Source organism: Adiantum capillus-veneris, chromosome 17 (assembly GCF_014529385.1).
Source record: "Adiantum capillus-veneris isolate H3 chromosome 17, ASM1452938v2, whole genome shotgun sequence".
Taxonomy (NCBI): Eukaryota; Viridiplantae; Streptophyta; class Polypodiopsida; order Polypodiales; family Pteridaceae; genus Adiantum; species Adiantum capillus-veneris.
In genome coordinates, this window is record NC_140947.1 from 83,683,464 (window position 1) to 83,696,302 (window position 12,839).

The 12,839-nt window shown below is 39.7% G+C and overlaps 1 protein-coding gene across 1 annotated transcript; it reads right to left on the minus strand.

The window, feature by feature from the left end:
• Positions 1-900: 900 nt before the first annotated feature.
• Positions 901-2,020, minus strand: LOC147437591 (uncharacterized). Its single transcript, XM_086486581.1, has 2 exons — positions 1,602-2,020; positions 901-1,501 (listed from the first exon to the last, which is right to left on the minus strand). The coding sequence occupies exons 1-2, from the start codon at positions 2,018-2,020 to the stop codon at positions 901-903; spliced, it is 1,020 nt and encodes a 339-aa protein (XP_086342707.1).
• Between the last annotated feature and the right edge of the window lie 10,819 nt (positions 2,021-12,839).

Sequence of the window (12,839 nt, forward strand, 5' to 3'; positions counted from 1 at the left end):
CACACAAGAATGTTCAGTGCTGGACGGGCAGCTACATTAATAAGCATCAAATGCAGCACGCGTGAGGTAGTTTTTTTGAATGTTTTCCTAGATAGGAAGCACCTTGCATCTACGAAATTATGTGTTTTAGCTAGATGTGAGCACCATGATTTTCTGGGGGTAGCTAGGAAATGCAAAGGACGTAGGCAAGGAATCTAGGAAAACTAGCCTGGACATTGTCCAAGGAAAGTTGTGAAGGTAGATCTATCTAGGAAAATTAGAAGGGCTTCCAATTCTGGAGAAGGTGGACGACGGTATTATGAACGTTTAGAAGGGCTCAAGTTTAGGCTTCTTGAATCTTGGCAAAAAAATTTGGCGCCCCTTTTTCTTGCAAGAAAACAAAGCGTTGAGCTCGAGGCCAACGTCGTGTGCGCGTTCAGAGGGTGTACAATGGATGAGCTCGACCACCCACCAGGTTAGTAGTCCTTTCCCTTCGCCAGCTCCATCTGCCTTGTCGAGCTGCAGAGCTGATGCGGACATCATTGATCTACTCTCAATATGCAAACGTGGCTCGAGTACCCGGACATCTGCCCTGCTGCCGCTGGCTATTCATCATTTCAATGATCTTGGCGCGCTGAGAAATATTGTCTATGGTCTAATTGATTACTAAGGTAAGCTTATTTCCATCAAACCTAAAGATGAATTGTTTCATAAGTTGAGTCATTGGTCTTGTAAATTTCCTATTCAATGCTTGAAGCAGTTTTGTCTTGTGATGTTTTTAAGTGCTGAAAATATGGAGCTCTTCCTCTAATGCTTTAGCTATGCCTGGTTGTGGAAATTAAATGCCAGCGTGGGCGGTCCCTCCTTGCGGTTAGTGAGAGCATTGATAAGGCATGGCCATTGAAACCCTTAAAAGATGCCTTAGTCGATAATGGGGAGGCTTGTTGCGCCCTTTGCTTCCTTAAGAATGCTTTGATTAGCATAATATTGGGAGAACTTAAACATTGGTACGAATCGGAAAGCCATTTTGAACGCTTTGAGAAGCACATCTATTGAAGGGCGGTTGTTGTAAGCCACATCTGAGTAAGCACGGCTCTCTATCCCATGTATGTGGGCCTCAAGAGCCTCACAAAAATAATATATGACGCGATGGAGCCCATTGCCATTGGCAAATCCCCCATTTATCCTTAGTTGTTGAAGCATCTCAAATGCCCTCATAGCATTTCCAATAGTGACAGCTTGTGCGCAGCTCACTAGCAGATCCTTTAAAGCTAAAGCCACACCGACCTCTAAGTTTATGCTCATCATGTTTGTTTTCGTCGGCACTGCCTTCGCATGCCCCTTCTTGCCTTTTGTACGCGCCTTACCATTGTGATTGCTGTGTGGTTTGTTCTTCACAAGGGAATTAATCTGCTTCCCTGCTAGCTCTTTCAACTTGGCATTAGTGACTCTTTCACAAATTGGTGTTTGAGTTTTGTTTAGATAAAGCCTCTCATAGTCTCCCCGGATCAAGATCCATGTTCTTCACAAAGAAAACACGCCTATTAGAAGGTACAACTTGGGTATGTGAGGTTGGAGTTGAGGGATCCGATCTACAATGATGGGGCTTGTTCGTCGCAAACTCACCACCAAGAGTTTGCGCTTTTATGATCTCACTATCGGACAATGGGTCTGTGGGGGCAAGCAACATATCAGTAAGAAAAGTAGTGCTAGATGAAGAAAACATGGGTATGGAGGGCTTGCCTAGGGAGGTATGGATACGTCTTGACATGAACGAGACTGTGTCTAAGCTGGTAGCATCCTCATTCGTTCGCCCCACTACCATGTCATTGATATCAACATTTTGGCCTCTAGATGAGTACATAACATGTGTGGAACTCTCACCAATGATGTTGTAGAGGCTATCGAGGATGGATTGGTAGGCGACACAATCTTGTGGCACCAAGATGCGGTTGTCCATAGCCTCATCCATGAGAATGTTGTTGATATAGTCAACAATGGGAAGGTCCAGCATGAGGGCATCCTCTTCTGAGTTGCCCATACTCTGCAAATCCTCCTCTATTTCATTGGCAAATGCGTCCAACGCATCGTCGGGACTATGAAAGGTGTAGGATTCCTCGTTAAACGGATTTGTGGAGAGCTGAGAGAGAGAGAGAGTGTGTGTGGGGCTTCCTTGCTGGTCTACATGCATTCATGCCTCTTGCTATAACTCTAGGCATGCCAAATTGTCCATGATTTGTGCAATTCGATGGGCCGTCCTCTCTGTGTGTTGTGTGTTGTGTGTGTGTGTTTGTGTGTGTGTGTGTGTGTGTGTGTGTGTGTGTGTGTGTGTGAGAGAGAGAGAGAGAGAGAGAGAGAGAGAGATGAGCTACATGTGAAACACCTCTTAACCTGGCACTTGATATTTTAAGTGATTTTTAGCCTATTTAATTCTTGGTCGTGGAGTCTCTATGATGACTGTTTGACCCAGATTCCAACACCTATATAGGCAACCCATTGGGCGCTAGGATTAGCAGAAGAGGAAGCAGGACATAGCCAACGTTTTCAACAGAAGATAGCCAGCGTTTTCAACCTCATCTCCCTAGTGTTTCTAGCCTAGATCAGCCAGCGTTTTCTTCAGCTTTCACTACAACATGCCACGCAAAGATCGGTGCAAATACCGACGAAAAAAGTTAGTTTTAAAACTAAAAAGAGCTGAAATAGTCCTCGAAAGAGACGTTGATATCGTATCATTGGTATAAGTACCGATGTACTAAGCGTCGGAATACCCCATGAAATGAGCGTCGAAATACGCGATGAAATAACCGTCGATAATATTGTTGCATATTCCGACGAGTTTATCGAAGTATGTACCGACGCTTATACCGTACTCTATACCGACGACCAAACTTGTAAATTTTTTTTGCCCAGAGAGGGTTGGGAACTGATGCTGCATGTACTGCAACAAAAGAAAACAGGCCTCCCTGCCCAAAGGAAGAGTGCACAAGCAACCGCACTCCACCTACAAGCTGACGCTAAAGAGAAAGTGTATGGCAATTAGCAAAATTGTAAGAAAAACATAACCACAAAATCAAAAGCTTGATCATGGCATAAGGGCATAAAGATTTTATAACCATAATTAAAACATGAGTTGAAAACTGCAAAACCATAAACATAACCTGTTTGCCATACCATAACCATTACCATAACTTGCTTGTCATACCATAACCATAACAACCATACCATCATTGCACAACCATAACCATAACCATAACCATAACCATAATCATAATCATAACCATAACCATAATCATAACCATAACCATAACCATAACCATCACATGATTTCTATATCATCATAGCAAAACCATAACCTTAATTTGATTGCCAAATCTTAACCATAACATATGTGCTATACCATAAACTATAAACATAAGCACTACAAAATTGTACATATGCAAACAATCACTGAGTGAGAAGACCCTCATGGTAATGCCTCCCACTCGACATCCTCTCCCTCCTCCTGCAGCTGGGTCAAAAGGACCACAAGTCCATGCTTGTACCCATACTTCTCCTCTCGACGTGTCGGAAGACGCTTCACGGCAACTTCCTACAAAATTACGGTTTAATCATTAGATAAATCTTCAAATAACATATATATTTTTCATAATTTAAATCATATGTATAATACTTACAAACTCATGTCGAAGCGTACCGTAGCCTCCACTCCCAAGATGGGACGCTCCAGGAGACTCCAAACGTGCTCTGGCTACATCTCTTTGGTGTTGAAATCTTTGAGGATTGTCTTGTGTCTCTCGTGCAATCCCGACCCACTCCTCTACGTCCAACCATGCCGGCTTGGGACTGCCATCATTGTACCTGTCTCTCGCCTCTGACCGATGGTCTGACATTGTGGACTTGACCACGCTCAAAATCCAGGGGTTCGAGACTGGATCGTACCCTCTGCCAGCTTGTACTCTCTATGAATGGACTCAACGATGTAATTCTTTCTTTAACACCACTCTAGATAATTTGGAAAAATTCTGTTTCCCAAATTCTAAACGTGTATGCTAGGATTGTGTTATTTATGATTTCTAAGCTCTAGTTGACTTTAATTTAGATAAATTATCATGATTGTATGAGTTTATTTTAATTTCACTACTATAAAATTTAAGAATAAACCTCCAATATAGTTCTTGGAAAGAGGATTTGTATGACATCAATGCTTTTCAAAATTCAACAAATGCTTCTAGAAGTAGCTTCTCAAAAAATGAGGTGTCAAAAAAACCAATTGATATGATTTTAAAGCAGCATATAGATTGATTACAGCAATTAAAAAAGATAATATGTTAAAAACTATTAAACACTCTTGTCATAAATTTGGTGACCTTAATCCATGTATAACAAAATACTAGGTCATGGTTTTGTAGCATGCTATCAAGTTTTAAATACATGATAATTTTAACAACATTCAAACTAATATTTCACACTTAAAAAGTCAAAACAATAATATAGAGTATCCTATGGCTATAAGACCATGAGATGCCATCTATTGCACATATGGCCTTAAAGCCATATAGTGCTCTTTGTAGACCTATCTATGACTTTAAGATAATCCAAAATATGTCTCTTTATGACCTCAAGGCCATAGGGTTAGGATTGTTAGCTGGTCTCAACGTATGAAGAGATCCAATGCGACAAAGCCATATGGGACTTTATTTATGTGCCACCTTATGTCCCTAAGGCTGTAGGTTGTCTTAGGGCCACAAGATGTTGTTTATGCCAATAAGAAACCCTTCTATGCTCTATGTTGGCACTCTATGTCCCCAGGCGCACAAGGTGTGCCTCGTATGCTAGCTAGAAACCCTTTATTCTATATGTTGTCACCATATGGCCTTAGACCATAGGGTGCCCTCTGTGCTAGTAAGAAATCTTCTATACTGTGTGTTTGCACCCTATGGACCTAGGGCCACAAGGTACCCTCTATGCTAGTAAGAAATCCTCTATGTTCAATATTGAGACCATGTGGCCCAAAGCCATAGGATAACCTATATGGTAGTGAGAAAAACTCTCTATGCTCTATGTTCATAAACAATTTAAGAATCTAAACAATAATATAGAGTATCCTATGGTCTTAAGACTATAAGATATCATCTATTGCACCTATAATTCTATTTGGTATTTTATCTAACTATACAAAGTTAAATGAGACACTTACTTAGATAAACTATCATAATTCTAACTTTGAATTTGTTTCTTAACATAAAACTACAATATAAAAACTCCTAATATAAGTTTGTGCCAAAAAATCTATGTTAAGATGAAGATTTTGTACATCAAGTACATGCTTTAAAACTTCACTCAAAGGTTTTAGAGATGGTGTCTCAGAAAAGGAGGTGTTTAAAAACACCATTTGATGTGAATATTAATCAATTGCACTTTCTTTCTTATTATTCTTCTTTGTTTGATTGTGTGGAGTGAGATTGTATTAGTGTGGTGGTATATCTCCTAATCCCTTTTTTGAGTTAATCTATTCTATCCACACCATTGGCCATGGTGTGTGAGGGTTGTGCCTTCCTTCTCTTCATCTCTCTCTACAAGGTGTGCGGTTAGTGTGTGTGTGTGTGTATGTAGTCGCATTGAGGGGTGGTGCCGGAATGGACACACTAATGCGGAGTACGTATATTAATTGCATGCTTGTGTAGTTGTGAATAAGAGTGATTGATGTGAGAGGATAATTTTAACCACATGATTGTGTGCAAGTGATTAGTGAGTAGAAATGTGTTGTTGATAAGAGGAAGCCCTTTCCATGGCTTCTCTCTATGATGAGTAGAAGGATCCCTTGAATCCTCTATGTCTATACATCTTACGCTCGTGCTTCCATGCCCTAGCCGGGTTGCCGATCCATGATTTGACAATTTTGTGGGTTGCAATTAGGTCGTGCTACAACGCCTCCCTACACGTGGTGCACTTAATAAAGCACAAAAAGTGATTGAGGATCTTCGTGTCCGGGATGTCACCTCTTGGATTGCACCGATTGCGGGATATGCCCAACTTGGGTAGGGCCAAGAAGCTCTAGGCTTTTTTTGATTGATGCAAAGCAAGATTGTATACGTACAGTAGAACCGTACAATATGGATATGGACGTATAGATAGGTTCCGTACACGGTTTTTTTGTTTTTTTGGTAGGATACTCTATTCAGCCGATTAGGCCTCTCAACAACAAAAAACGTCTTGCTGCGGCTAAGAGCGATTGGTTTTAGCAGAGATACAAGTATAGTGTAGTTTGTGCTCCTCTCTTGCAGCTGCCAGCTTTGAGTGCAGTGTGCAGTTTGTAGTACTTACTACTTATTAGAGTTAGGACTTCATACTTTAGTCTTGGATTATCATGATTCATTATGTATTTATTTTGATTCTCTTAGTTTCATGTGACCATGGCAACAAACATTTGACACTATTTGGTTATCTAAGCTTAGCTTTGTGCTTTCATTGTTTGGTTAGAGTCGTGGACTCTAATTTTTGGCATTTGCAATGGTCTATTGTTGATTTGCTAGCCTTTATTAGAAGTCTTGGTGAATGCATATATAAATTTTTGAAGTACTCTCAATTTTTAGGCTTTGTGCAAAAAAATACAAAGTTTTATGTACCTAAAAACTCAATCCATTCTGTACTATGTACCTTACGAAGCGAATTTATATCAAACACTACATACCTAACTACCTTGGTGCGAAGCGATGGTTTTCACTCCACATATGCTTGCATCTTGAAGGTAAGGGTCATGGTCAAGAAGCTTTGGGTTGTTTTTAGAAAACTCAAAGAAAGGGCACCTTTCTGAATGCAATCACGTATACTTGCATTTTAAAGGCATTTGGCATAACACAAGATGTAGATATAGGAAAAGAATTCACGATGATATGGTTAGTCAACAATTCTTGAGAGTAAATGGCGTGCCTTGCACTACCTTGGTCGACATGTATGCCACGTGTGGTGCACTTCATAAACCACAAAATGTGCTTAGGAGCTTCTTGTCTGGAATATCGTCTCTTGGAATTAACTATTTGTGAGATATAGCTTGGGCAGGGCCAAGAAGCTCTGTGTTGTTTTCAGCAAATGAGAAGTGAGGGAGTATCTCTAGATGCAATCACATAATCTTGTCCTTGCCATGGTCCACATGTATGCCAAATGACCTATCAACTCAAGTTGCCCAACCATTGGCTTATACACATTGATTTCCATATGAGCCTACTAATGCCTTCCAAGCTATGTTAATGTTTGGAGTGCAGTGAGGAACTTATCATACCCTTTACATAGCAATTAGGTATCCTCTTTTTCCCTCAAGAAATCACTCCTAGAGAACCAACATTTCATTGGTCAATGTATATTCATTTAATTATAATGTTGTCCATTAGAGAATCATTACCAAAAACATTTTTAAAATCTTCACAAAAGATGTTTTTCAAAAAATTACAGTCGAAAAAATTTTTATAAACACTATGTGTGCAAATAGTCTGTCGTATCATCCGCATATCTCACCAAATTTCTCATTCCTCTATGAGTGTCAATAAGGCATTTCATATACACATTTCTTTTTTTTTTTTCCCATACCTAAATTGTGAGTGGATGTATTAAATTCATCCAAAAAGGATTGTACAATAATCCTCAATTATGTTAGGTGCTTTAGGGGTCACAAGATACATTTTGGAGCTACATAGCTCTAGACTGACGCAACTTCAAAAGTTACATTTCATGATGTGATCTACTTGTTATTGAAACCAATACATCATTAATTTCTTGTTTCCACTCCTCAAAGATCTTCTTGTTTCTAATAGATACGATCACTGTAGTTACCCTGAATGGGAGATCAGAACGGGGAACGGGGAACAGTAACATGTATGAAATGTCATTCACGTCTGAAACATGGAACGAGAATACGGAATGGGAAATTGGGATGGGAATGGGGAATGGAGACTTGAAAATGGTCATTCCTTTTTTGGTGAGGAATTTTGGTGTTTTCAACAGATGTAGTGTGAGATCATCTCTCCAAATGCAATCACGTACACTTGCAATCCTGTCCCGGATGTCATCTCTTGGAATGCATTGATTGTGTGATATGCCCAAGATACTATTTCAAGAGAATTCATGATGATGTTGTGAAGTAGAGAACATTTTCTTCTTTCATTAAGAGGAAAGGGGAGAGAGAGAGAGAGAGAGAGAGATTCAGTCTGCTGCATCGCGTGCATCTTCGCGGGCGCTCGATTCTCAACCATTGCCCTCCCCATGTTGGGAGCATTTTTGGTAGGCGGTCTTTCTCGGCTTACGAGCTCCAGTGCTAAATGGCTATGCGAGCCTCCCTCTTCTACACTCGATCTAACCTGGCCTACGAGGCTCCCACTTTTGCAATTGGTGATCTGCAAACCTCAGCTTATGATGTAGTGCTAGGATTCACTGCAACCTTGTTTTGCTCTCGGTTGCCTCCCCCCCCCCCCCCCCCCCCCCTCTCTCTCTCTCTCTCTCTCTCTCTCTCTCTCTCTCTCTCTCTCTCTCTCTCTCTCTCTCTCTCTCTCTCTCTCTCTCTCTCTCTCTCTCTCTCTCTCTCTCTCTCTCTCTCTCTCTCTCATCCTATTCTACTCTAGTGTGGTTAATAGCAATGAAACATCAAAATAATCTTGTGATGTTATCTAGCGGCAATGTTTTTATTTTTGGACAAGTTGTTTTGCCATCATTACATGGTATCATTGCACCAAAAGTTGTCCGGTAACACTAAACCTCTTAAGCTCATTTTATTGCTTCGTGTGTGCTTGGAATTATTGTATTTATTTACATATTATATCAGAATGATCATTCTCTCTACTCGATATGGAAAAAAGGGCTTTGGGTATGGCTCTATTCTACTTATCAATGGTTGTTGAACATAAGAACGTTCATTTGAAGGCAAATCTTGATGAAATTGCATTCCATTTTGCAGAGTATTTGAACTGCATATCTCTCGTCACAGAAGTTTTCGTGACCAAAGAGAGAGAGAGAGAGAGAGAGAGAGAGAGAGAGAGAGAGAGAATTACAGTTGACAAAGCAGGGTTCAACCTTCAAAAATCTCATGGTGGCAACAAGTCAAAATTGTATAATCGCAGAGATTGCGGCTGATCTTCGGGGTGGTCAACGAATAAGCTGAAGAGTCAGTAAACACTTTTCCCATAACTTGACACCAAAGGTCCCTGCAAGAGACGCGATGCTCCTCGATGAGCCGGGGAAACTTAAACTCCTCAATGCTTTGTCTAGGTGATCATCTTTTGTGCCAAGCCGACCGGCTCATCGAGGAGCATCGTGTCTTTTCCAGGGACCTTTGATGTCAAGCCATGGAGAAAGTGTTCGTTGATTCTTTACCTTCTTCGACGGCTATCCCGCAGATCACCCGCAGTCCCTATGATCAAGTATTTGATAATTAGCTGCTAGAGCAACAACCTTACTTCCTAACTAGTACAAACAAGCTAAGAGAGGAAGCAGATGGTGCTGCCTTGTCTGCCCAGAACATGGTGGCGGAAGTTGAAGATGACGCTCTTGTGAAGGGCTATACAATGGTAGTCTTTTCTCTATCAATTTACCGACACTTCAGAATGAGAGTGCCTTGTCTAGGCTTTCCCTTTTGTTAACATTAGCAAACTAACCTTGGCCAAACGAGGTGCATGGGTTCATAAGCAACAACTCTTTTGGCTAGAAGTCTTGAATAGCTACGTTTCTTAGCTCTACAAGTGATGGACCTTGCAAATACTTTGTAATAGGAGTCATAATCTTTGTTTGCAAGCATTCATTGTATGGTTGGGGCTCTATTGAGTTTCTTTCTGTATTGTTCATTTCTTTATGTAAGAAAATAAGATTACAGGTTTGATGCTTGAGAGCTCATGCTAGTATCTTACATGAATGATTTCTATTATGAGTTGTTATAAAGTGATTTTTCCAGAAACTCTTCATTTTTAGTGGTTCATTGGTGTTCTATCTTCTATTGAATTTTTAAAAGATAGGATGGTCTACATTTCATTAATCCGACAACATTTTGTCTACTTGCCAACAAAGAATGTTAAGAATGTGGATGTAGATCAGCTGAAGAAACGGGAGCGACCATCCATGACCATTGTTATTCGTGGAATTCCCAAAGAGATGTTGGACACCTTCTTCTCTTGCCATTGTTATCAAAGATTTCTTCGAAACCCACTTTGACATGTTTGGACTTACGGTCTATGGAGTGCATAGAGTGGAGCTCCTTGCTAGGGAGAACGGCCAATTGTATGCACCATGTCCGATAAGACCAAATGAAAGATTATCCTTGATAATAGTTGGATCTATTTGAGGGATACAAAATGTTTTTCATGTGAAGATCGTCTATTAAGCAACAAAATATGCGCCGCAAGGCATATGAGGAGAAGAATAAAGAAAACAAGAAGATCTCTCATGAAGAAAATGTGTTCAAGGATGAGATCAGTCCCTCGAGCAAATACAAATGTGCAACTTATGAGACCGAGTTACAATTGAAAATATGCTCTAAAAATTGCAATGGATACCCATGGAATGCTAGGGTTGGCATTGATGAACTAACAAGCAAAGCCGACGTTGCACTTCTTGTTGAAACTTAGGAACATGATACACAAAGGATTTGGAGAATTACAATGTACATTCATTGATGTGGTCAAAGAATCTCAAGCAACGAAGAGGGCAAGGAGGGGTAGTATGTATGGACCGACCTTAAGGCACTGGAGTACATGCTTGATATATGTGTAGGTGCCAATACCAAGTATCCATGTCTATAATGGATGGCAAGCATTGGAACGAAAGGATGACGTGCAAAACATGAGGTTGGAAAACCACCATCGAGGCATAATGTGAACATCATTGAGTACCCACCATCTTGTATGACTTGGAAGCCAATGTTAGCTATAAATTTAGAAAATATGCATATATGTTCAATGCATGTAAAGATTAGAATCTCGATAAATTGCTTTGACTTCATCTTGATTCTGCTTATTCCATTAAGTCGAGTACACTTGCAGAGGAGTGCATAGAAAAATGCGAGGCTTTGTTCTCTTCAATGGGTTTCCATGGTGGTCAGGTGCATCTAAAAAAAGATTCTACTCTTTCTAAAGGGACGGGTAATGTTTTGCAAGATGTTTCAATGGGAGGAGCAAAAGCCAGAAGATTTTTGTGCAACCATGACAACAAATAAGTCAATGCTATGTGAAACTAATGGAAGGATTTCTGTGTTAAAAAAATCAATGTCAAAAGTAGAATGGATGTAGCCAACAAATGTATGGAAGTGTGGAAGAAGCTTGATAATTTTTTTAAAGTCTTGAGACAACAAGTTAGCTCAACCACTTATGCAGATGACTTTAAGAAGGAAATAAAGCTTTTAATAACTGCTATCACATATGCTTGGGGAGAAAAATACATCACATATTACTTGGTGAGTATTCAATCACTTCCTAAAGTCTCAATACTTTTGCACATTGCATCTTATGAGTTTAATCAACAATTTTTCTTTTATGTTTAACATATTCTCTACATTCATGGGCCATATTTTGCAAAACAAAGACCCCTTGCAACATGGAATACTCGAGGAATGGAAAAATCTCACTATGAAGCGAGGACTTCATTTCTCAGATGTACGAGAAAGGGAGGGGGGCAAAGAAGAATCCATGCACTAAGTGAATTCTTCAATTGGTTGTACATGAGAAAATTACAAAGGATGAGATAAAAGAACCATGTTGCTCAACCACAAATGGAGACTTATGCTTCACTTTGAAACTTTGTACCTCTTTTCAAAAAGATTTATTTTTTTAAAAAAAAATTCTTTACGCAAGATATTATCAATTTTACATCAGTTTTTGATTCTTTTGGTATCTCTAGGCATGTCACCCCTATATCTCAGAAACTTTCTTCTTCTTCATCCCCCAAGGAGGTTGACATTTAACTCCTCAGCTGTAGCTGCATAGCTAGAGTATGAGAGAAAATATTCCACTCTTGACGCATTAATTCCTGTAGCATACCCATATATTCTAAGTGCTACAGCTCTCTCAAGTAGCATAACCTTGTTTGTGTTGATTTGAATGGGAGTGTATCCCATAAGATGTGACAATATCTTCAAAGAAAATATTGGCAACTCAGGATCTTCATAATACTACATGTGAAAAGCATAGAAGGTGGCATTATCCAATGTAGGCAAGCAGTGCATGAGAGAGGAGGCATCGCTTTTGGAAGTGCCCTCTGGTACTTTCCCTCTGGAGACTTTAAGTCTCCCAAGAAATTTGTCCTTGTTAAGGAGTTCAATCTGCAAACCAAGAAGTAATAAATAAATAACAAAAACTTGAAGAGAAAAGAAAATTGTAGGAAGGGAGATCAAAGTGAACTTGAGTATACCTTTTGCAACTCATCCTTGACAATGACTTTTTCTTGAAGGAGATTGCATGATCCAATTATTTCTCTTTTGTCAACGTCCTTTTCTACCTCTTTTAACACTAGGTTGGTAACCTAACAGGACATAAAAGTGTCCTTTCAGGGTTTTGAAAAAAACCTCCAAAACCATAGTAGATCCACTCATTTTGTAAAATCCTTTCATCAGGTTATAGTTCAAGGCCTACTACACATGGAAAAAATAAGAAACTTGTAAAATTTCTCATCCTTTGGTCACACCAAGCCTCCAAAGTTGATGGACCAGTAAATTTTCATCAAAACAGTCATTTCTTACGTTTTGTTGCATAAAAATAAGATTAGGGATTTTTGTAGGACGTGAGATAAATTCCCTAGTTAACTTCAATGGGTTGGTGATCAGAACATATGATTGCTTCTCACTCACTATTTTTTGTTTTGCCAAAAGAAATAGGTACAAAAAAGTTGAA

Excerpts from the sequence above, each read along its gene's own strand:
- LOC147437591 (XM_086486581.1), bottom strand. The coding sequence starts at position 2,020 with ATGGGCAACTCAGAAGAGGATGCCCTCATGCTGGACCTTCCCATTGTT. Across the intron at positions 1,502-1,601 it reads GCGCAAACTCTTGGTGGTGA|AACATGGATCTTGATCCGGG; the intron begins GTTTGCGACGAA and ends TTCTTTGTGAAG.